Source organism: Eptatretus burgeri, chromosome 4 (assembly GCF_056783735.1).
Source record: "Eptatretus burgeri isolate ZD-2024b chromosome 4, Ebu_testis_v1, whole genome shotgun sequence".
NCBI classification, from domain to species: Eukaryota; Metazoa; Chordata; class Myxini; order Myxiniformes; family Myxinidae; genus Eptatretus; species Eptatretus burgeri.
Window position 1 is genome coordinate 98,294,672 of NC_140964.1, and position 25,936 is coordinate 98,320,607.

Below are 25,936 nucleotides of genomic sequence, written 5' to 3' on the forward strand. Positions count from 1 at the left end.
TCTCTCTCGACATCCTTTCTCTCTCTCGACATCCTTTCTCTCGACATCCTTACTCTCTCTCTCTCTCTCTCTCTCTCTCTCTCTCTCTCTCTCTCTCTCTCTCTCTCTCTCTCTCTCTCTCTCTCTCTCTCTCTCTCTCTCTCTCTCTCTCTCTCTCTCTTTCTGGTGGCCAGTTGCTCTGTGTGTTGGTGTCATGGCGGCGGGTTGGTGCATGTGTTAACTCTGTCCTGTCCCCTTGTGCTCTCTTGTGTACCTTACCCAGCTGTGCAGCATTTTGTTCCCCACCCCTCCTCTTGTGCCCCCTTTTTCCGAGTTTAAGGGAGGGAGAGAAGAGCATTTTTCCCGAAATTCGGTACGTTCGTTGTGCTTTGGGCGGTGGCCGTGCCGATCTACTGTTGTGCATTATTAATTTATCGCGTTTATTTCTTTACTTATCTTGTATTTATTATACCTTTTCCTTTCATTTAAATTATTCTTGTTTTCTTGTGACCCGTCAAAGTTTGAACGATGTTTACCGATTTATTTTTTACATCCGGCAATTGAAGAGTCATGGCGGGTGAAAGTTCGCGGTATGCTTCCTTTGAAGCGCTAACCAGGAAACATGGTTTTGTTTATATTCCTCCGTCAGAGATCGACATGGAGAAGTTAGTTGTTGGTGTCTGTGAGATTATCGGGATTGAGAATGTTAAGGCGGTTTCCCGTATGAACAAAAAGATTGTTTTTTTCGTTTCGCAAGTGCCGATGGTTGCTCAAGTCGTCGAGCTATGCTCAAGTCGTCGAGCGGACTTTTCTTTGATCCCCATATTTATGTTCGTTTTTTCTCTCTGGATACTCCCCCCCAAAAAGTTGTGATTTCAAATTTACCACCTTTCGTGAAAGGTGTTCAGATTGTATCCCAGTTAAAACGATACGGTACGGTTGTATCCCCATTAACAATGATTCCGTTCCGTAGTCAAAATGATAATTTTAAACACATCATGTCCTTTCGTCAGATTGTTTATATGATTTTATTGCCAGGTGTTTCAGGGTTTCAGGCAATCCTTCCCTTTAAAATCGAGGGACATACTTATATGGGATATCCCTTGTGTGTTATAGTTGTGGTGAATTCGGCCATGTTAAAAGATCGTGCCCCAAAGACATGCCGAATAAAACTCGTAACGACGACTCCTCAAGCCAACAACTCCCCGTCCCAGATAATGCTCCCATTAGAGAAGCAGAAGCTTCCCATGAAGCACTTGCTCCTGCTCCTATAAATAAAAGCACAAAAAGATCTCTTTCCCTGACTCAAAGCATTGCTGAGCCCGGATCGAAAATTCTCGCTGCTTCAGCGGCTCCTCGCTACTTCGCACAGGTGGGTATTGGGACTTAGCCCACAACACAGGCCCCATGTGCTTCAGTTTCACCAGTCGATTCCTCGTCTGAACCACCTGGTACCTCTAAAATGTTATGTAACGCCGCGAATATTACTCTCCCCCCTCCCCCTCTTTCTCCCCTTCCTCCGCTTCCTCCCCCCCCCTTTGCTATTCTCTCCTTCCCCCTTCCCTTGCACCTCCTGAATCTTCTTCCTTCCCTGTTCCTCCCCCTCCTCCTCCCCCCACCTCCTCCCCTCCCCTCCCTGGTTTGCAACCTCCAACTATTACTACCAGTCCCCCCCACCCCCCCAGACTGGACTTACCCCCTCCATACTCGCTGAGTCATCTCAGCATTGTAGTTCTCCTGTTAAAGATAGCGACATTGCCATCAATATCGTTAATGACACACCCAAGGATGTAATCACTGAGAGTGTTCCTCTTACATTGTTAGTCCCTCCTCCTGAATTAACCATGGAGATTGAGCAAATGGGTGAAGGCCCTGAGGAAATTGAGGACTATGATTCAGATGGTTGTTCCTCTCTGACTCGAGTGCTTTTGGTGAGGAGCTCCCCCCAGATAGTAGTCTCGATGATAGTTTAATCTCTATTTCCGATATCTTAGATTTTTTTCAAAAAACTACTCGAAAAAAGCGAGTAGATCAAAATTTTTTTCCCCCAACTTGCGTGCCTTTGTGTAGAAAGCACAAATAATTGTTAAGAACCTGGAAGCTACTGCCATTTCCAGCGCTTCTTGTAAGAGACTGAAAAAATATGTTATTAAAGCAAGGAAGCACTTGATTGCATAAAAACTTCTTGATTATGATTATAGCAAGTTTAAATATAAACTGAGGATGTAATCCTTTACGTAAAGTCCAAACGATGCAGCGAATTAATAATCCAAAGGTAGATCTTCTTCTTTTACAACAAACTCATTTGACTGCAAGTTTCATGGCAGACTGGAGGCTGAAGTTGAAAGGAACTTGGTTTTTTAGTAATACAGCCTCCGTGAGTGACGGTATTGCTTTTTATATCTCTGCACATCTTCCCATCTCCTCTCTTGCTTTTAAAGAAATTGTTCCTGGATATTTATCTGTAATTGATCTTATATATAACTGCCAGCAGATTTTAATTGTCAATGTTTATGCCCCAAGTGACAGTACAGTCAGGACAGCTTTCTTCACTGATTCCTTCACTTTTCTTCATCATCTCACCCCCGATACCCTATTGTGTTTAGATGGTGATTTTAATTGTACATGAGATCCAGTCAGAGATCAAAACAGCCCTGGAACCTCACCCAGCTAGTGCTGGGCCTTTGTCAACTCTCTTGTTACAACATGATATTGGTGATGTTTGGCGACTACAGCATGGGAACGTCCAACAATTTACTTGGTGTCGTTGCTTGTTAAATAACATGTCACTTGCAAGGCTTGATGAATATTACATTAGTCTCTCTTTTTTAAACCATGTAAGTTTTACTGACATCACTCCCTCTGGATTTTCTGATCATTTTTTAATTTAAGTGTGTCTTTCTTTTACTCGTCCTCAGAGGAATACTTATCATTGCTCTTTTAACACCTCTCTTTTAAATGATTCCTTTTTTAAATCATCTTTTTAAAATTTTGGCTTCGAATTCTGGAATCACGGAACGATTTTACAAATATTGTCAATGGTGGGATTATATAAAAGCACAAATCTGAGTCTTCTGTCAGCAAAAAAGGAATAGCTTCACTAATGTAAAGCAAGCTAGGATAAGTATTTTAAGGAAAGAAATCATCTTTTTACAAGATAGCATGATTAATATTGATAAGGATGTATGATGTCAGTGGCTTTATGAGAAACAAGCCCTATTGAATTGTTTAATTAGAGAAGATGCTCTCGGAGTGCAAACCCGACTTGGAGTGAAATGCCTGTCGCCTTCAGAAACTTGCTGTAAAGACTTTTTTAACTTTGAAAAAACTACAAAGTCTAATCGTTCACTGTTAAGCTTACGTTCAAGTCATGGACAAATTATCGAACACAATGCTCAGTTGAAGTGTTTTATTTTGGATTTTTACAAGAATGTTTTTACCACAAAGAAAAGTAATGAACGAGAAATGTCTGATTTTAACCAAAATCTACCACAATTGGAAGAATCGCAACAACACTCTTTAGAACACGATTTTACTGGAGATGAACTTTTAATAGCTCTTAATGACCTTCATGATCATAAAGCACTTGGCTTTGATGGTTTACCTGTTGAATTTTATGAAACATTTTGGGATTTGCTTGGACCAACATTTTTAGATGTGTTTAAGTTTAGTTTCCAAGATGATTTGTTACCTTAAAGTTGTTGCCGTCCATTTGTGTGCCTTATCCTGAAGAAAGGAGATCTCCAGACCTTGCAGAATTGGAGGCCTATTTCTCTGCTTTGTGCGGATGACAAAATCTTTTCCAAGGCCCTTGTAAATCGTGTTAAGCCTTTTCTTTGCCTTTTAATTCATTTTGATCAATATTTTTGTATACAAAACCGGTCTATTCATGATAAAAAAAATTAAATTCGGGACTTGTGGGATGTCTGTGCTCTTCAAAAGCAGAATGCTGGCTTGTTTTTACTTGACCAAGAGAAAGCTTTCGATTCTATTAGCCATGAATATGTATTTTACACCTTAAAACAATTTGGTTTTGGGGAAACTTTTATATCCCATGTCTCATTGTTGTATAATCATGTTTTTAGCATCATTAAAGTTAATAATAGCCTGTGTGCACCATTGATGGTTGAAAGAAGGGTCCGTCAAGGATGTCCGTTATCGGGCATTCTCTACTCCCTCTGTATTGAACCCCTCCTAATTCGCCGTCGTGCTAGTCTACCAGGCTTTTCTGTAATGCCAACTGAAAGGCCAATTGTTATCTCAGCATATGCTGATGATGTGTGTGTGTGTGTTGTGGTGTGTAATAGTGATGATGTCACCATGTTATTAAATGACTTTGAAAAGTTCTCTTCGGATTGCACAACTACAATAAGTTGAAGCAAATGTAAAGGTCTGTGTATTGGCCATACCCTGGCTGTTGGTTTGCCTCATCTTCCCAGAAACTTGCAGTGGGAGAAGGAAGGCATCCGCTATCTCGGTGTGTACATTGGCACCCCAGCTTTTATGGCTCAGAACTGGTTAAATACAGTTAGCAAAATTGATAATAGACCAGAGAAGTGGAGAGGAATATTACTTACCTTGTTGTACAGAGGTCGTGCCCTCGTGATCAATAACCTGTTGGCTTCCTTGTGGCACAAAATTATTGCCCTGCACCCTCCTGAAGCATTGCTGCTGACAATTCAGTAACATCTGCTTAATTTCTTCTGGGGTGGCAAACATTGGGTCAAGCTTGAAGTCCTTTACCTTCCATTGGCAGATCGTGCTCATGGTCTTGTTGATATTCTCAGCCGACTGATGGCCTTTCGAGTCGCCACTGTCCACCGCTTTCTTTTTTCTGCATCACTGCCATGGCACCCCACTGCTAACCATTTGCTGAAAATGGCAGGCATGCTGGACTTCAATCAGGAACTTTTTCTCATGGACTTGCAACATGTGGACATCTCTCTATTGCCTTTGTTTTACCAAGACCTGTTGCAAGCCTGGCAGCCTCTTGTAGTGCACTACATATATGATATGGCTCACTACAACATCAACAACTTTCTTGATGAGCCTACCTTCTACAATGCACTTTTTCCGAACATTCCTCGATCACGTGCTTGCATACAATGCGTCATAAACTCCGGTATACGTCTCATACGAGATCTGCTGAACGAGAACAAAACATGGCACCAGTCGGGCATATTGTGACTACCGTTGGTATGCGCTCTTTGAGAACTGTTTCCCAGCTCGTCCTGGAAGTTCTGCGTACCTCCAGAAGTTTGAGACTCCATTTTGATACCGCCAACGCTGTCCCTGTAATCCATGTCCCCTTCTTTTCGCAGTTGCATATAACATCAGTGGCATTAACAGAAACTGTGATCCTGTATTCCTCTGCACTTCCTAGTGTGGCTAAAAAGTGCCTGTACCACCTTTGTGTCACCATACGGCATCCTAATGTGTGCAAAGCTCGTTTTGGATCCCGATGGAAGGGGATGTTACCTCCGGGGTCCCCCCTGTGCCCACAATGGGCTGCCATGTATGTCCCACCGATTGTAAAACGGACCGGTGATTTCTCTTGGAGAATTGTACATATGATTTTACCTACAAATGTTTTATTACATCATTTCACTGTTTTAAATTATGTTTTGTGCCCCTTTTGTTTGGCCTCTGAAGATTTATATCATGCCTATGTTGACTGTGCAAGACTGACCCCACTTTTTACCTTTTTATCACAATTATGCTATCATATGAAAATTGTATTTTGTTTACGTACTTTTATTTTTGGATTACCGTTAAATTCCAAAAGTCATGTTGAATCTGCTCTCCTCAATTTTATAATAGCTGAAGGGAAATTAGCAATCTATTAAACAATAGTCTGGCAGCCAAATGGGATTTTAGGGGTATACGTGGAAGTAGAGTCTATACAATGTTTTTTGATTGATTTGGGTCATTGAGACCATAAATATTAACAATCCGCTTGATGACACCCTGTCACCATTGGGCATTTTTTCTAATTTGCATAAAACCAAGATGGCCCCTAGTGTTCTATTGAATATACTATAATTAAGATATCTCGGCTTCGAGAAGGGATTTTAAAACAATCTAAAATGTTTTAACGGGGCTTTAAGACATTAGGAACCCAATGGAATAACTTTTATTATGATTTGACAACTCCTTAATTTGCATAAATCCAAGATGGCTGCCGTCAAACCTCTCGGGAGACCGGTTTCATGTCACCACGTTATTTAATTATTATTTTGGGCTCAGTGACCTAAATCAACCAAAAAAAATTGTATATACTCCACTTCCAGGTTAAGTTAGTTGGCTGCTGGATGCGAATGGGACAGTCCACGACTTTGTTGTGAACTTCAAACAGTACATCCAACATAAACTTACTTCTCGCGATGTCTATCTCGTGTTTGACAGGTACCAGGATTTCAGTACCAAGAGTGCGACCAGATGCAATAGAACCACAGAAGCAAGCAGAGTACATCGACTGGCTCTAGATTCATCTCTACCCCCACAGAAAGTTGTCCTGACAGTGTCAGAAAATAAATCACAGCTGATGCAAATTTTCTGAGAAGAGCTGACCAGAGACACTACCTTCCATCGAGACTACACAATGACCCACAAACTTGTCATCACTCGCAGTAATAACACACCTGTTGAAATAAGTTATGGGGGAGTGGTGATCCACCGGGAAGACATGTCTACATCTCATGAAGAGGCAGACTGCATCATTGTTCAACAAGCAGTAACAGTTGTGACTGAATGCCAAGTAGACATGTCAGTGATTGCAGATGACACCGACATCTTCATCCTTCTGCTTCACCACTACTTTGAGCGACAGTTAACCAGTCACATGATCATGGAATCGCCGATTCATGGTAGAACCGTTTTTGGCATACAAGCTACTGTTAAACAACAGCAGAGCATAGTAGATGGACTGTTGTCTATGCACACCCTATCGGGTTGTGATACATGTGCATGCTATTTCGGTATTGGTAAAGTCACGGTACTGAAAGTACTGCGAGAAGGCTACTCCTTGTCACTTTTGGGTGACATTCATGCATTGTTACCAGATATAACAAGACAGGCATCCAAGTTTGTGGCCGCATGCTATGGACACAAGGACTGTAGCAGTATGTCTGAGGCAAGGAAGAAGTCATGGGCCACAAAGGTTGGAAAGGGCACCACAGCCATACCAAAGCTGAAGTCTCTACCTCCCACAACAGAAGCATTTCTGGAAAATGTCAAATGGGCACACCTGTTGGCAGCTGTGTCGAAACACGCTTTGGATCTAGACCCTCCCTCGCTAGATCCAACAGAACATGGATACTTTCGTGATGACAGTTCCAAGACTATGTTGCCAAAATCGATACAAGAAGATGTGTCCCTTGCTCCACAAGAGATTCTGAAACTGATTCGCTGCTCTTGTGAAAGTGAAAGACCTTGCAAATCAGGAAGATGTGGATGTGTGAGCGGTAAACTACCATGCACTGTATTTTGTGGATGTCATGCTGAGGACTGTCATAACGAACTGACTAAATGTGATGTAGCCTCTGATGCAGATGATGACGATGACAATTAGACATAAAGGTATTAATATCAACACAGACAAATGAGAGGAACATCATGTTGATAACTCTGTACAATGTCATGTACTATAAACTCTAATATCACAGTAGTTAAAGGAGAAGAAATGTGAATGATTTCTTTATGCGCCATGGCTTGCTCAGCATAGACACTACTAGAACATTATGACTTTTCAGTCACTTTATTCTATATAATGGATATCTGAAATTAGTTTACTTTATGACCTGGTGTATGTCAGCTTAAATATATTCTAACATATATGTCAATGACAAACTACGAATATTATATTGAAGGTGTTCAATGATATTGTCACCATTTAGATCAATCAAGCATGTCATTCAAAAGTACAGCAAAATGTTAACAGATTGACTACGGCCTTCTTGGAATATGCAAATGAAGCTAATATATTTAAATTGTAATATAAGATGTATTATATGGGACCTCTATTTTTTCAAAACACTAAAACAAATCATTTAAAATGTATCCAAAATTGTATCCAGAATGTGGTGACATAAAACCGGTCTCCCGAGAGGTTTGACGGCGGCCATCTTGGATTTATGCAAATGAAGGAGTTGTCAAATCATAATAAAAGTTATTCCATTGGGTTGCTAATGTCTTAAAGCCCCGTTAAAACATTTTAGATTGTTTTAAAATCCCTTCTAGAAGCCGAGATATCTTAATTATAGTATATTCAATAGAACACTAGGGGCCATCTTGGTTTTATGCAAATTAGAAAAAATTCCCAAAGGTGACAGGGTGTCATCAAGCGGATTCTTATTATTTATGGACTCAGTGACCCAAATCAACCCAAAAACATTGTATGTGACATTTTCACAAAAGCGGGTCAGGTAACGGTAAAGAACAAACTCAAAAATCAACTTTCTTTGATATTCTCGAAATAGTGCTTGAACCCCTTATAAGGCCTAGAAAAATGTTCAAATGATGTCAGCAACGCAGGATCACCATTAGGCCTCTGCACTGACTGGGCAATATATGCTTGATAAAAATTCTCGGACAGTCTTTACCGCTACCTGACCCGCTTTTGTGAAAATGTCCCGTATATACTCCACTTCCAGGTTCAGCTAGTTGGCTGCTGGACTACAAGGAAAGCTAAACTTCTTGCAAACCCTGATGCTGATTACAATGTTTTAACTGTTTTTAAAGCCCTTGCCGTGGCCAGATAACGTGCATAATTTTATTTTCACCAAAATATTAATAATCTTGAACTGTTTAAGCAGAAATGGTGTCACAGGAATGCTTTGTGTTAGGTAGACTACAATGATCTTATCATTTCATTTTAGCTGTGGACTTGACCTTTTTATTATGTCTTGTTTTGTATGTTTATGTGTAATTGTTGTTTATCTAAGCTTGTATAAATAAAGGTATACAAAAGTCAAAGTCTCTCTGTCTGTCTGTCTGTCTGTCTGTCTCTCGCTCTCTCGATCTCTGTCTCTCTACAATTTTGGCTTTTCACTCCCAACAATTGTTTTCCCAATTGTCCAGATTCATTTGTTACCTATTTGTGAGAACCCTGCATTCACCTGACTTTTCAATTTATCAACCCTCACATACAACATGTCCTTCAATTCATTTCAGTTTAGAAATTAATTTACTCATGGAATCTTTCATTTTAACATGTAATGTGTTTGTCAAATCATTGTTCATGATTGTCAAATCACTCATCTTATCGATTTTTGTTTTCCTCGAGTCATAACAGTTTTCAAGGTACTCATTGTACCATCTCTTTCAGCATCATATGTTTAGCAAAATCAGTTTTCAAGGTGGTCATGCTGCTTGAACCTTCAATGTTCATTTGACCCTTCAATGTTCTCATTTCAAGATGACTTTTTTTCTCACTTTGACCTTTTTTGACCCTGCCCCTGTATTTATTTATCTTATATCGGTCATCTAACTAACTAAAATATAAGCGATGCACTGTATGTAGTTGGTAGAACCTTACTATCATGAACCTTTCCATCTACTGGAACTTCCTCCAACTCCGTCTTAATATTACACACCTGCTGGTGCAACTCCTTCAGCCTCCATGGTTATTTAACGCAACAACTTTCAGAATGAACAAATTTATTGAAGTTCTCAAATTCCTTTTTTAAACATCATTCGATGATGTTACAATTCTGAAATCCAATTGCCACATTATGGGATAAAATCCGACTTGAGACACAATGCAAAACTCCTGACACCATGTGTCTCACACCTTCAGGTGAAGGTTTCCAACACTCTGAGAGGGGGAGCTCTTGAAATTTGGCCTCAGATGGCTGATCAGGTCGAGCAGCTAACTGTTCTCTTAATCTCACCGAATGATGAAATGTTGAGTCTTCTTGCACCACGGAAGAGAACGAGTAACACCAGCTTTATGATAAAGGGGTTGTGTCACAATTTGCTTTCTCACTAGTATTCTGGTGAGGTAGGGATACATTATGTATTTAGATTTGTGTTTTCAAAAAGTAATTTAGCAAGATGAAACTGTAAAAGCAACTGCTAAAAGGATGAGTGTTAATGCTAACAAGGGGAATAATTTACACTTCACAAATGCAGGCATTATTAGTCATTACTACTTGTGCAGTCTCCTCAACCTTTGTGGTTCCGTTGCTGTTGCCTCCAGAGCATATAGCTTATGATGGTGGGATCCCAGGTTGAAATCTATATACTGTTCTCCATTGTCTATTTATGTGTTTATAAATCATGTTGTAATGCACTCTTTTCTCTCAATGTCATCGTTTGTGCATGTAATATATGTACACCCTGCTTTTACATGCCTTAGATACTGTAGGAAATAATTAATCCAATGTGTAGGTATAATGTACAGCTTGAATATTCGTTGAGAAAAGACTGAATTGATGCCGAGATATGAGTACATCTTTTATTCAAGGGAAGACATCTGTCAGTGAGGCTACGAGGTTGACTCTTCGGCACTACCATTGTTACCTCGACCAAAACTTATTCAAGCATGAGAAATATATGTTGCTGCATTTAAGCCTGGGGAGTAACTGCTGAAATCGATCTGTCCGGGTTCTGACCGACTTCTTTCTTCTTTGTTCCCTTCGCATTTCTTTTTACTTTTTCACATATCTCCTTATTCATTCTAATTCTTGCTTTTTATTTATTAACCTTCACCATCGAAGATCGGAGGTTACTGTTTTCACCCCTTTCTGTTTGTTTGTTTGTTTGTGAACAGTATTGCGGAAAAACTCCTCGACGGATTTCGACGAAACTTGGTGGGGGGATTCGGTGTGGTCCAAGGACCATGCCACTAGATTTTGGACTCGGTCCAAAATCCAATATGGCCGCAATGGCGGCCATTTTGAAAAAATATTTGAATTTTTTTTTTTGCATTTCTACATGTTTTAAGTGATTTCCAACCCCCCCCCCCCCCCCCAAAAAAAAATGTTGGAGAAAAGAACGATAACTGTCAGGACTGTTGACGTCATATATAATGAATAAGATATAAGGTTCACTTGAGTGACCCAGCAGTATTGGCGGCAGAGGTTTTGCACTCTACCAAGTGCTCCCCATCTAGTTTTATCTCTTTTACTCTATTTCTCTCTTTCCTAATCTATCTCTCTAAGGAGAAGTTAATTCTTGCAGAATTTTTTTCTGTAAGGGTCATTTGCTGTGCCTGGATGGGTTTTTGAGCGCCGTGGAGCAGCGGCTGAAACCTGAATCCTATCCAGGTTTCTCCTGATGACTCCATCTTTGCTCTTTACTTCTTCGAGTTCCTTCTGATGACTTTATCAGGCGCCATCCGTGGCCACTGTGCTCTATGGGGTCTTCAGGCTTTTCCTGGGATAACTTGCTTGTGTCTGACGCTGCCATGCTTTATGGCCTGCTCAACCATTCCTTGACTTGGAACAAATGCAACAATTTATTAACGATGATAGTTTGTTTTTTTCACTTTCCTCACTCATATTATCAAATGCCTGTTCATCAAATCTATGATTCGCTGGGTACATTGCAATGCTTATAAACGCCAGGAAACGCCAGTGTCTGTTTTTTTTCATTTCTGCACATGCTATAACCTCAAGAATCTCTTAAACTAAGCCGAATTACAAAATTTTAGCTCCAGAATTGAACTTGACAGGAGTTCTTACTGCTAAAAATAAAAGTTAATTTGTGCATTTCGGACATATTTGATATTTCGGGCATATCTGGGAGGTGTATGTTTAATTGGATGGTTCGGGTCATTGCTAATCGCATGCCAATCGAGCCATTCTTTATCAACCATTTTGTTGGAGTGCGTAAGACACTTGGCGCGTGCTCTACAATATTCACACTCTTACTGAATACTGCATGTCGATCGATTTGAACAATGTAGAGGGACCACTTGCCTGCAATGGCCCCACGTTGTTCTGCAGTCACTTCGACATTAATAAAAAGAAAAAAAAGAAAATAAAATTTAAGCATTTCGTCAACATTATGCAGGATAGCTTAGAGGTATGCATGCTTGCTCTCAGCTGTCTAGCCTGGGTTTGAATACAGACCCAGCTATAAACTGTCATCCCAGTATTTCACAGGCAGGGTGATTCATCAGTGTGAGTGCCGTTAAACTGGATGTCACATCTGCTAGAATCACCCCCCCACCCCTCTTGTCCCCTCCACCCCCTCCCCTTCTCATCTCTCTCCCCTCTGCCTCTTTCGCTTCCCTGTCCCTCTCTCTCCCACCTCCACTCAATCTCTCTCGCACCTCCCCTCAATCTCAATCTCTCTCTCTCTCTCTCTCTCTCTCTCTCTCTCTCTCTCTCTCTCTCTCTCTCTCTCTCTCTCTCTCTCTCTCTCTCTCTCTGTCTGTCTGTCTGTCTGTCTGTCTGTCTGTCTCCAAACGTATCTGGATGGTGGTTATGCCCAGATAGAGGTCATCTCTGCATGTATCCGGATGGTGGTTATGTCCAGACAGTGGTTATCTCTATATGTATCTGGAGGGTGTTTATTTCCGGATGGACCCTCCCCTCACACTGCCTTACATTTCCCTCTCTTCATGCTGCCTTCTCTTTCCCCACCCCTCCTTCCTTGCTCCCCCCTCTTTCCTCGCTCCACCTTCCTTCCTTCCCCACCTCTCCTCGCTCCCCTGATCTCTATGCTCCTCCACCCCTCTGTCCACCCCCCCTCATTTTCACCACACCCTTACTATACCTGTCATCTGGACAGTGGTTATGCTCGGAGGGACCCTCCCCTCACACTGCCTTCCCTTGCCCTCCCCTCATGCTGCCTTCCCTTGTCCTCCCCTCATGCTGCCTTCCCTTGCCCTCCCCTCATGCTACCTTCCCTTGCCCTCCCCTCACGCTGCCTTCTCTTGCCCGACTCCGACGGGTTGTATTTGCTAGTTGTATATAAAAGCACACCAATAACAATAAAAACAGAAATAACAATATATTTTGCAAGTTTACTTTGTTTCTGTTCCTGACTCCATTAGACTTGTGTTATGCAAAGTAGTCTCGATTTTTATCCATGAACCCTTGGGTTAAATCAGAGGTGTCAGAAGATATTTCCATGTTATAGGAGAAGTCTGGCCAATGTTGAGAACAAAAGTGGCAAGGAAGTCCTGTTTAGGTAACTGTCTATGATGTGATGTAGCTGGTATCTTTTATGAACAGCTGCAACAACATGTTTCTTTAGTTGAACTGTCCAAAGTCTGTTTTAATCACCGAGCTCTATAACACCACTAGAGAGTCCACCAGCTTCCCTGCACGTTACTGATTTGTCCTCACCAGCCAGCCAGCCTGCTGTCCATGCTTAGTCCTTTTAGCCCAGACTCCCATAAGAGAATGAATGGGAACATGTGATATAGAATTGGATTTGAAGGTATGAGTTTTGTCACATCTTTTAAGAAATCTGTAAAACAGGAATGGGCCTGTAAAACCGCAGCGGCTGAGGTTATACGTGTGATACATTGTCAATTAGTGCAAAATTATGTTGTTTTGTGCAGAGATGCATCCCCTTCTTGCTGGTACGTTCCCAACTATTTTCAGCTTTATTAACCTCCACCATCGAAGATGGACGGAGGTTACTATTTTCACCACTATGTTTGTTTGTTTGTTTGTGAACAGTTTTACGGAAAAACTCCTGGACGGATTTCGACGAAACTTGGTGGGGGGATTAGGTATGGTCCAAGGATCATGCCATTAGATTTTGGACTTGGTCCAAAGTCCAATATGGCCGCTATGGCCGTTAGAGAAAAAAAACAGAAATTTTGCAACTTTTTTTTCAAAAAAATTTCGATTTTATTTTTTTGGCATTTCTACATGCACGTCGATCTAGTTTAGTTTATTCAATCGTGGTTCAGTAGAGTCTGATCCGTTTTGACCTACAATGAATAGGATATCAGGTTCATGTAAGTGACCCAGCAGTATTGGCGGTGGTGGTTTTGCACTCTACCGAGTGCTCCCCCTCTAGTTTTAGAAGCTTTGTTCGCCATTTTAGGTAACAATTCTTATCTAGCATCCACAATATATGTTCGGCTGCCCTGATGACCCCCATTGCTAGGGATTTCTGTGCACGCACGCTGAGCATTCTCTGGTGGATCATGTCATTTTGAAAGTGCCGTATTATTGGGAAAACAGAGGAGACAGAACCGATGGCATTTGCGATGACATGCTTAAAATGTATCCTCAGTATTCATTGACTGGAGCACATAACTTCGAGATAAATGTAGTGGACAAGCATAACTACATGGCATGTCATTATAAGCAGCCCAAAATAATAAATTACAAATGAAAAAGGGTGTAAGAATGGTTTACTAAAAATTATGCAAAGTATGGATAGTCACAAGAAATGATCCTGTGAAACCAACCCAACATCTTTCCTTGAACAATAATTGTTGACTGTCCATTGACCAGTGAAATTAAAAATAAAAAAACACACACACACACACACACACACACACACACACACACACACACACACACACACACACACACACACACACACACACACACACACACACACACACACACACACACACACACATTCCCCCACTGACTTGCATGACTGCGTCCCATAACTAATGGGAAGAAAGATGTATTGATGTTTTCACATGATAATTTATTGTGACCATCCCTCTGCCTTGTTTGCATACTTTTTGGCATAAGACCCCTACATCTTTTTACCATTTGTAAAATGCTTTTTTATTCACCGTTTCTGTACTTTTTAAAAATTCTGAACATGGTGGAGAAATTTATTTTGATTGCACCATGAAATATCTTGTCATTGAAACCGCTGGTTGAACATGAACAGAGGAACACAAAGGATGTGAAGACTGCACAGTACTCAGACTTTAAGTAGACAGACATGAAGCCACGTGCCCGTCCCACCAAGCTGATTGGCAAGCATTGTCACACCTGCAGCTCTTGGCCCTTCATTACCTTCGCTTTCTGCAAAAGGTTATGTTTTGGTCGGCGTGTATTTATTTATTTATTTATTTATTTATTTGTAATCTTGTGATTCGTATAACTCAAAAAGTATTCAACCGAATTGCATGAAATTTGGTGGGATGATTGGTTATTAGCCAGGAAGCATTCGATTAGATTTTGGGATCGTTCGGGTCAAAGGTCAAGGTCAAGGTCACGAAAAGGTCAAAATCGTCTTTTTACGATAACACGGTCAATTTTTATTCAATTTGCATGCAAGTAACGCCAAAATGTTCAGAATTCAACGCCTCATCTTGTGATATGCAATATGACACAATGACGCCCATACTCTTGTTACCGGTTAAGGGTCAAAGGTCAGGGGGGTCACGACCTTGAAAAATATGCGGTTTTTGTCATAACGCGGTCAATTCTTGGCCGCTTTACATGAACCCAGCACCAAACTGTTCAGAATTTAATGCCCAATCTTGTGACACAATGACGTCATAACACATGTCACCAGTTGGGGTAAAATGTCGGGGGGGGTCACGCCCTTGAAAAATATGCGGTTTTTGGCATAACTCAGTCAATTCTTATTCGATTTGCATGAAACCAGCATCAAACCAGTTCCCCACACTCATACCAAGAACAAAAAAAGTAGTGGCGGCAAAGGTATGCGCTCTATGAGTGCCCGTTCTAGTTCTAATATGCGTAGGTATGCTGCTTCGCCTACTTTATGAAATCCTTTCAAATTATGAAAATTTTGAATAGTCATGGACCTAATTCCAACTGTACGATGTAGTATAATCATGTTTAATAAAAGTACTGAGCTTAAGCCATTTTAGGTAAGGGTGTCTGAACAGAAGAAGAATAAGAAGGTGAATTACCAATGAGCTGATTTTGGGTCTCTCAGTTTTCTAGCTGAGTGATGCTGTCCAAGAGTTTCATGAGTGTTTGTGGATGTGAAATCCTCTGCAGACAACTTCGAGGTACTTTATAGGTTTACGAGCAAGGTACCCCTGTTATGCATGGCTGGGAGCCCAAAATTTCAAAAAAACAAACAAACAATGTTTGGAGAAATTTTGTGAAAACTCCTACCTACCCACTTTAGGGCATCTGCAGCAGGGTCGGATTAAGACACCCTAAGGCTGTGGGTACTGTATCCACAATGTCTATTTACCAATGTCAGGCCAACGTTTGCAATTGCTTGTAAAAGCGATGATGTCACCAGCCGATGGTGGGATGGCATTGACCCGCCGAACAAAATCGCATCGACCTAATGTCGGGGCCGACGTCGACCCAACTTTGGCCCAAAGTCGGTGTGTTAGCTGGGATCACACATGTAGCACTTTCCTATATTATCAGGGCTGCTGCTCCCCATGAATGGTCTCTATACCCCCACCAGAAGCATCTTGGTGCACTGCCAGTGAATCACTGAGAGCCGGAGACTGGACCTGAGTAGTCAGGAAATCGGTGAAAGCTGTAAATGTGGGGGAGGGGGAGTATGAATCAGGAACTTGGGAACTCTCGTGAGATTGAGGAAGACGTGAGAAGTGGGAGAGGGAAATTGTTTTGTGAATGGACCTACAGTCCTTCACCACATTTGAGGTACTAATAAGTAATAATTACAACCTATGGTGAGAAAATGCTTTGCTGTTACATTTTTCGAATTAATTGCCTACTCAGAAGCCATCCAATTATCATGTATGCAAATATGGCTGAAATACGAAGGTGTTTCCAGGAAATATCGCTAGCTTAAGGTTGCTGCTGTACTTCCAGCATGGCAGTTCGCTGATACATGATGAATAAAGGTCAAGTTTGAGCCCACCCCCATGCCCCCCCCCCATCAAGATGAAGGGCCTGCAGCCTGTGCTCCTTGGGCACCGTTGTTAATCCAGGTGTGACGTGCAGGGACCATAAAAGTGCATAGAAAATTTGGTGCGGCTGACCCCAAAACTTTGGGGGTAGTACTGTAAAAAATCGATGCACCTTTAATGATGATGATGATGATTATGAAGCTGATAACAATGACGATGGTTTACCGAACCAGCGAATGTTTCCACATGCAGAAAGTGGCAAAACTGCAAAACTTCACATGCAAATAAACAGACAGACAGACAGAGAGAAAGAGAAGCTTCGTACAGGTGGAAATTCAAAATCATTGTATTGAGAAATTTATGAAATTTACCACCACCTTGACACCTACTGGTACCCCAAAAGGTTCCCCAGAAAGTTTGGTGGGGCTTGCCCAAAAACTGAGGGAGTAGTTTGGGACAGACAGACAGACAGACAGACAGACAGACAGACAGACACACTCCTGCTTTATTATCGAGATTACTTTGTATCTTGGTAGAAATATTTTTTTTGAGGAATTGTGTTTTATTTAACATATGGAATGTCTCTGCCATCCTTATAAAGGAAGTCTTTCTGACTTCATGATAAAGACCATTGGCTTGGGCATTTTCTAAACATTGATTTAAAGTGGCATTTCATTCAACTTTTTGTGAAAACAGAGACTTCAAGGCCATCAAAGAGTGAAATTGAGCCAGAAAAGTCATACAGTATGTTTGAGTTGACCTTTGTTGATGCCTTGGATTCATTTATTAACCAAGTTTTATGGAGGAAAGATGACTGATTCTCAATGCCAATTGGGCAGGATATCGTTTTTTGGCACTGTTGATAAAGAGAAATTTCATTTCATTATATTTTGAGACAAAATAATTATTTGAGGAGTTAATCATAAATTGTTTATGGATTTTAAGCTGAGATGGTAATGGTAGAAACCCAATTTACTTGCTCTTACATTTTCCCATCAATCATTAGTCTGTTTCTAATGAGTTACAACACACATTGTTCAACTTTTCAAAGACAACTCGAGTCATTTGCAGGAGGAGATGCTTATGGTTCCTTGGGATTTTGAATCAATGCCTCAGCTCAGGAGGCCAACAAAATGCTTTCTCCTAATCAGAGAAAGTTAGGCATAAGAAAAGCCAAGAGGGAAAATGTTGGAATGCCAATGAAAGACCAACTTGGACTCATTACCATTTTTCTTTACCTTGTTCCTCCATGCTCTTCCAAAGTTAAAGCAGAGGATTAATGCTGATGCTTGTTAACACAATTACAAAGATGTTGATATTTTACATTGTTCAAATTTCATCCACCAATTCATAGCATGACCTAAAAATGTGTACTGCAGTGAACCCCCAACCTTATTCCATTGTCTTCTTCCAACCACCCACAGTCTATTCGTGAGGTTTCGGGCTATGTTCTCATTAGCCTCAACGAGTTTGACTTCTTGCCGCTGGAAAACTTGCGTATCATCCGTGGAACCAAGCTGTTCAATGGCATGTATGCCCTCTCCGTCTTTGTTAACTACCACAAAAGCTCACGTCTGCGTCGTAGACGCCCTCGCAGTGGCCTTAAAGAACTCCGTTTGCACAGTCTCACAGGTGGGCCTCTCACATTGGTAGAACAATGATCTCGGGAAAGGAGAGCGGGAGGGAGGGAGGGAGGGAGAGAGGGAGAGAGGGAGAGAGGGAGAGAGGGAGAGAGGGAGAGAGGGAGAGAGGGAGAGAGAGGGAGAGAGGGAGAGAGGGAGAGAGGGAGAGAGGGAGAGAGGGAGAGAGGGAGAGAGGGAGAGAGGGAGAGAGGGAGAGAGAGGAGAGAGGGAGAGAGGGAGAGAGGGAGAGAGAGGGAGAGAGGGAGAGAGAGAGAGAGAGAGAGAGAGAGAGAGAGAGAGAGAGAGAGAGAGAGAGATTGTTTGTTTGTTTTCCAATGAATACACAAGTGAATCAATGTGCATTTTTTTTTCTCACAAATAATCATTGCAGTATGACCACATATTGCTAATTTTATAGTTGATTGAAAAGCATAATACTGTTCTGTTAATTGTGCTTCTTTCCCGATGAGCTTTTGATAAGTGTAAACTTCATGAGATTTTGGCTTGACAAAAACATTCTGACTTAATGGCTCAATAATTCTTGCATTTTATTCCTTCCAAGATGGAGAAACCTGTATTTTAGTGGTTGTGGTTGTTCGTGCTTTTTATCAATGCTTTAAGTCGAAGTAAAATGTCATCCATCGATTAATATTGCTAGAATCTTGTTCAAAGTAATCTTTTCACAATTTTTTTGCACAATTACTTGAATTTTCCAAGTGTAACGTTAATTTCAACTTTTGAAATTTTTACATATTTACAAAGTGGGAAATGACAACAAGCACAACATTGTGGATAAAGCACCTCACAGTTATGAAACAATGTTTTCAGAATACTGCAGAAATGACTTTCTTCAATTTATAATGGCCTGTTACAGTTTGATCTTGCCATACAGTACACCTTATTATGCTATGCACTATACCCTGTTATGTCAAACAGTAAACACTATTATCCATCTATCCATCCATCCATTGGGACCATACTCTGTGCAGAGCATTCGTGCTGCCAAAGCAGACTCCTTGGCTATTGGACACAATCCTGGACGGGTCGCCACTCCGACACAGTATACCAACAAGCTGGCCCTCATTTTGCCGACCTCGGAAGAATGACAGGCAGAGTCAACCCCACCTGGTATTAATTCAATAGCGAAGTGGGGTTTGAACTCAGGATCAGAGGATCCCAAGCCCACCACCCTAACCATTGAGCCAACACCAGGCATAACCCTATTATGCCATGCAGTATAATGAAAAGCTTATTGCTCGTGAAGGCTCGTGTTGGTCGATCTGCGTACAACAATGGATGGAATCAGCAAAATTTTGATCGAGGTATGCGAACCACCCTGGGAAGCAAGAAAGAGCAGATATTTTAGGCATTAACAGAACAGAAGAGGGTTAACTCCCGAATCGTCAGTTTCTCCCTGCCTCCCTTGGTAATTAGCATACCTCGATCAATGTTCCGTTGATTTCATCCATGATCTACCTGTTCCATATAGCATGCCATAGTCTAACCATTACAAAATCTACTTCCCTGGTGTGACTTCCAAAATGCATCTTGCCATGCATTTTAAACAGGCATACAATTGGCTTTCAATAATTTAGTCGTTATTGCTTCACTTTATTTGTGTCATTTATAAAAAGAGGTTGAAATGTCATATCACAAAATATTTTCAGGTTTTTCTTGTGTTGTATTCGCACATGTCAGAAAATATTTTCATCGATCCTTTACATTAAACAACACATCGCAAAAAGTGAGAGCTAATTTGGATGAAGGAGGAATGAACGAGGGAATTCTATAAAAATCCAATTATGCATTGAGCAAACATTGTGAAGAACAGTAAATATCAGTGGAAAATCAAAATGCATGAAAGAGCACGATTAATTACACATGGACCCTCTGTTTTCGTGGCATTCTTTCGACTTTGGCTGGCAGTCGTTGTTTAAACATCCCTCTGTACATTAACTATCTGCCAGAGAGATGTTGCACTTGGAACTTGAAGGCCACTGTGATGGAAGCCAAAATAAATTTTGTGCAATTTCTTCAAAAGTCATTTACCACTGACTCGTACATTGTCACAGCTGATGATGCTGAGCCTACTTTTATTTCATTACTCGATGCAACCACTTACCCTACACTTCCTGATGCTTTGACCTTTCACATCTTTCTGTTGTCACTTGTCTTCTTTGCCTGCCCATGCATAAGAATGTTAACTTGGGTGGACCAAATCATTTTCTGCCATATTAACAGCCGCACGTCTGAGTTACTTGGCGTTCTATTTAATCCACATGAGGAGGAGGAGCAGGAGGAGGTGGTGTGGGGGGAATTGGAATTTGTGTTGTTTTTTATATTTAAATCCATCATTTTTTCGAATATAGTTCAAGAGTTTGGGAGCATTGTGCATTTTGAAAATCTCTTTTGACTTGTTAAGACTCCCAGAAACTGTCAGTCCAGATAAAATTATTTGACCTCGTACAGGATGCTCTCTGTTACATAAATTGTCAAATCCACACAGTGGCTGGATTGAAGGTTCAATAAAAAATAGATGGATTTGACATGTTAGTTTAGTGAAGCTTCAAATTTCGAGAATCGAACATTGTATGGCTTCTTGCTGCCATAATGAAAATACTGGAAACGATAACAATCTTCTCACAAAATTCTCACTTTTATGTCACCAAGGTCTTCGAGGGATGGCAGGATAGTCTCGAGGTATGCAGACTCGCCTGCGAGCTATCTGGGTTTGAATCTCAACGCAGCTATAAACTGTCATCTGAGTGTTTTGCATTCAGGGTGATTCATCAATGTGTGTGCTTTCCCTGAGATGGACATTAAACTGGGTGTCCTGTCTGCCAGCATTATTTGGTGGGTGTTAAAGATCCCACGGTGTCTTTTGTGAAGAGTCGGCGAGTTATCGCTGATGCTCTGAATAACTTATGACTTCCTACACACTCGGTGTATCCTGCACCAGAGTGGTGACCCATATAGGTTTGTAACCCTGGCCACTAAACTGTTTCTACAGAACTGACTCTCTGTATGGAGCATGGTCCATAATAGTAATAAAATATGGCAGCCCAGCTGGGGGTGAATAATAATTATTATTATGATAATAACAACAACAACAACAGCCAGAAGGCATCTCAAAATGCAAAGCCTGTCTGCATCCACTTTGTACTTGAACTAAACTTTTCGAAAATGACAGCGAAACAAAAAATGTAAAATTTATTAATTAGTGTTCTTTATATTCTCATAATAAAGGTTTGTTGAAAGTTTGATGACAAAAGGCCAAATGGTTTAAAAAAAAAAGTTATGGCCTGGACAGTGGACACACACACCGAAGCTTAAATGGTGAATTAACAAAGACAAACAAAAGCGATTCCAAAACCTGGCAGTCTCATGCTGATGCATGGTGGACAGGCTAATGAGACCGATTTGTACTTACTGTGAATTTTCCTTTTGATATTTTGACCCAATTATTAATTAATCTGTTCCATATTCTCATTATGAAGGTTTGTTGAAAATTTCATGACAAAAGCTCAAAATAGTGAAAAGGTTATGGACGCACGCACGCGCGCGCGTGCGCGCAATTGTAAAACTCTATTTCCCGCTGTGCAGATGGCATGCTAATAACAATAAGAACCAGGTACAACAAATCCTGCCCATTTCAGGCATAAAGTTATTTTGGGGATCAAATTTGAATTTGATACATCCTTATCCTGAATGTTGATTATAAGGAATAGAATAAGGAATATTTTAGTCTTCGTTTGAAGTCAATTAGACCATTTTTGACGAAGTTAAAATGATTTTGACCTTTCAAGGCCACGTAAGGTCAAAGTTCATGGTGTCAAATGAAAGCCAATAAAGGACTTTATATATGTCTTCCATAGTTAACACGCATATTCCTCACCTTTTTATCCTGCCCCCCGGAGGGAGGGAGCGGGATATTGTAATCGTCCGGTTTGTTTGTCTGTTTGTTTGTCTGTCTGTTCGCAACTTTACGGCAAAACGGCTTTAGCAAACACTATCAAATTTAATCCACAGGTGGGAAATGAACCTTGGACGACCCCATTAACTTTTGGGTCCAATTGGATCAAAGGTCAAGGTCAGGAAAAGATCAAAATAGTTTTTCACTCATAACTTCATCAAAAATGATCTGATTTACTTCAAACTAAGCTTATAGTGAACCTTATTCTGTTTGTCACTTATTATCCTCCCCATTCCTATAGTGAAAAATGCATATTTGTGAAGATCGGTAGGGTCCGAAGTATTGGGGGTCATGGTCATCGGTCAGAATTTCATATTTTCCATTATAAATTAAAAAAGGTTAGGAATATGCGTGTTTACTATGGAAGACGTATATCAAGTCCTTTATTGGCTTTCATTTGACACCATGACCTTTGACCTTACATGACCTTGAAAGGTCAAAATCATTTTACGGTCATAACTTCGTCAAAAATGGTTTTATTGACTTCAAACGAAGACTAAAATATTCCTTATTCTATTCCTTATAATCAACATTCAGGTTAAGGATGAGGATGTCTCAAATTTAAATTTGATCCCCAAAATAACTTTATGCCTTAAATGGGTGGGATTTGTTGAGCCTGGCACCACTTGTTTGTCTGTTTGTTGGATTCGCTATGTATGCTAGATATCCCTTATTGTCGGGTTTTCTGTGTGTGTGTGTGTGTGTGTGTGTGTGTGTGTGTGTGTGTGTGTGTGTGTGTGTGTGTGTGTGTGTGTGTGTGTGTGTGTGTGTGTGTGTGTGTGTGTGTGTGTGTGTGTCTGCAACGCGAGGCTCCACAGCACAAACCAGCAAACCGATTTATTTTTCAAATGGTAGTCCTTCAAAAATAGGGTGTCTATTTAACGTCATTTTTTATGAGTGCCAGTTGGCAAAATAAGCAATAGGAAAAATCTTTCCAGGCAGAGGAACAATTGTATGTGAACCAATACGTCTTGGCAATGAATCTTCTTTGGTGGATCGGTCAGAATGAAAAGCATCGTAACCAGCGCTTCGATCTTAGTGAATCCCTTGTCACCTACCGGCTTGCTACTTACGAAATCTAAAGATTTCGTAAGTATATTGATCACTTCCGTCCTGTGTTTGTGTGTGTATGTGTATTTGTTTGTAGGCACGCTAACTCGAGAACGGAAGAAGATACCAATGTCAAATTACACCACGTGATTCAGGAGGGTGATGGCGAGCGCTGATTAGACTTAGGTCAAAATCGGTCAAAGGTCAAGGTCACAGTGAGGTCAAACATTCGATTTTTGATGGTTTGGTACAGAATCATCGTATAAACTTCCGGTTTGCGTCGCTGCCTTCTCGAGAAACGGCTTTTATGAGACAAGGTCAGAGGTCAAGTTGACGATTTCGGAAGTACCAGTCTATGACTGCTTGTTACTTACGAAATCTAAAGATTTCGTAAGTATATTGATGACTTCCGTCCTCTGTTTGTGTGCTTGTTTGTTTGTGTGTGTGTTTGTGTTTTTGTGTGTTTGTTTGTAGGCACGATAACTTGAGAATGGAAGAAGCTACCAATGTCAAATTACACCACTTGATTCAGGACGGTGATGGCTAGCACTGATTAGATTTTGGTCAAAATCGGTCAAAGGTCAAGGTCACAGTGAGGTCAAACATAATTCTGTAAATTCATGTGGAGAAATGGAGTATTTTTGCTTCACTCGACGTTACGAGTTCGTCTTCGGTTTTTGCGATCGCTTCGGACGCTTAATACTCGGTTGTCAAAATTCTGGTAAAAATCGGATGTTTTGGAGACGTTTTAAGATTGTATAAAAAATATTTCACTCGCCGCGTCACGGCTCGTCATGTGGTGCAGCGCGCTCGAGCAGACGTGGCGTTGAGTCACGTAAAGGTTTTGCGTGTGCGCGCTGATGGTGTTTTCGATAAAGATTGTGTTTAAAAGTCATTTTTTATCCCAATAAAGGTTATCGTTGCATGCCTGACTCGCTAAGCCGTCGGATTATGTTAAGATTGTTGGTGGATGGCCGAATATTACGGTTTTGTGACTTTGATAAAATAATATTAAATAATGGCGTGGAGAAATGGAGATTTTTGCTTCGGTCGACGTTAAGAGTTCGTTTTAACTCAGATCGCAATTCTGTTTTCACTTTTGGTCACAGTTAAGGATGCTTCACACTCAGTTGTCGAAATTCTGGTAAAAATCGGATGTTTTATGAGATTTATGTCAGGTGTCGTGTCTGAGGCTTAACTGAAGATGATGCTAATGAGGGGGATTGTAACACACGGCATTACGCGCTCGTTTTAAAGTCAATTTCAATCCTGTCTTCAATTTTGGGAATGGTTATGTATGCTTAACACTCGGTTGTCGAAATTCTGGTAAAAAATCGGATGTTTTATGAGAGGTTTGGGACAGAATCATCGTAGAAACTTCTGGTTTGTGTCGCTACCTTCTTGAGAGACAGCTTTTATTAGACAAGGTCAGAGGTCAAGTTGATGATTTCGTAAGTACCAGTTTATGACTGCTTGTTACGTAAGAAATGTAAAGATATCGTAAGTATATTGATGACTTCCGTCATCTGTTTGTGTGTTTGTTTGTTTGTGTGTGTTTGTGTTTGTGTGTTTGTTTGTTGGCACGATAACTCGAGAATGGAAGAAACTACCAATGTCAAATTACACCACGTGATTCAAGAGGGTGGTGGCTAGTGCTGATGAGATTTTGGTCAAAATCGGTCAAAGGTCAAGGTCACAGTGAGGTCAAACATTCGATTTTTGATGGTTTGGTACAGAATCATCATAGAAACTTCTGGTTTGCGTCACTACCTTCTCTAGAGACAGCTTTTATTAGACAAGGTCAGAGGTCAAGTTGACAATTTCGTAAGTACCAGTCTATGACTGCTTGTGACTTACGAAATCTTTAGATTTCGTAAGTATATTGATGACTTCCGTCCTTTGTTTGTGTGTGTGTTTGTTTGTGTGTGTGTTTGTTTGTTTGTAGGCACGATAACTCGAGAACGGAAGAAGCTACCAATGTCAAATTACACCACGTGATTCAAGAGGGTGATGGCTCGCGCTGATTAGATTTTGGTCAAAATCGGTCAAAGGTTATGGTCACAGTGAGGTCAAACATTCGATTTTTGATGGTTTTGTACAGCATCATCATAGAAACTTCTGGTTTGCGTCACTACCTTCTCTAGAGACAGCTTTTATTAGACAAGGTCAGAAGTCAAGTTGACTGTTTCGTAAATACCAGTCTATGACTGCTTGTTTGTTTGTCTGTCTGTCTGTTAGCAACTTTACGGCAAAACGGCTTTAGCAAACTATCAAATTTAATCCACAGGTGGGCAATGAACCTTGGACGACCCTATTAACTTTTGGGTCCAATTGGATCAAAGGTCAACGTCAAGGTCACGAAAAGATCAAAATCGTTTTTCGCTCATAACCGTCAAAAATGATCTGATTTACTTTAAAGTAAGCTTATAAAGAACCTTATTCTATTTGTCACTTATAATCCTACCCATTCCTGTAGTGAAAAATGCATATTTGTGAAGATCGGTTGGGTCCGAAGTTTTGGGGGTCATGGTCATCGGTCAAAATTACAAATTTTCCATTAAA

At 40.7% G+C, this 25,936-nt stretch overlaps 1 protein-coding gene across 4 annotated transcripts in view; it reads left to right on the plus strand.

Moving 5' to 3' along the window:
• LOC147028733 (receptor tyrosine-protein kinase erbB-4-like) overlaps window positions 1-25,936 on the plus strand; it is a 787,552-nt gene that overhangs the window by 412,768 nt on the left and 348,848 nt on the right. For all 4 annotated transcript variants that reach the window (XM_085879397.1, XM_085879399.1, XM_085879401.1 and 1 more), the window contains one exon: window positions 18,154-18,361. In XM_085879397.1, coding sequence (XP_085735523.1) covers window positions 18,154-18,361 — 208 coding nt within the window. The remainder of the gene's footprint in view (window positions 1-18,153; window positions 18,362-25,936) is intronic.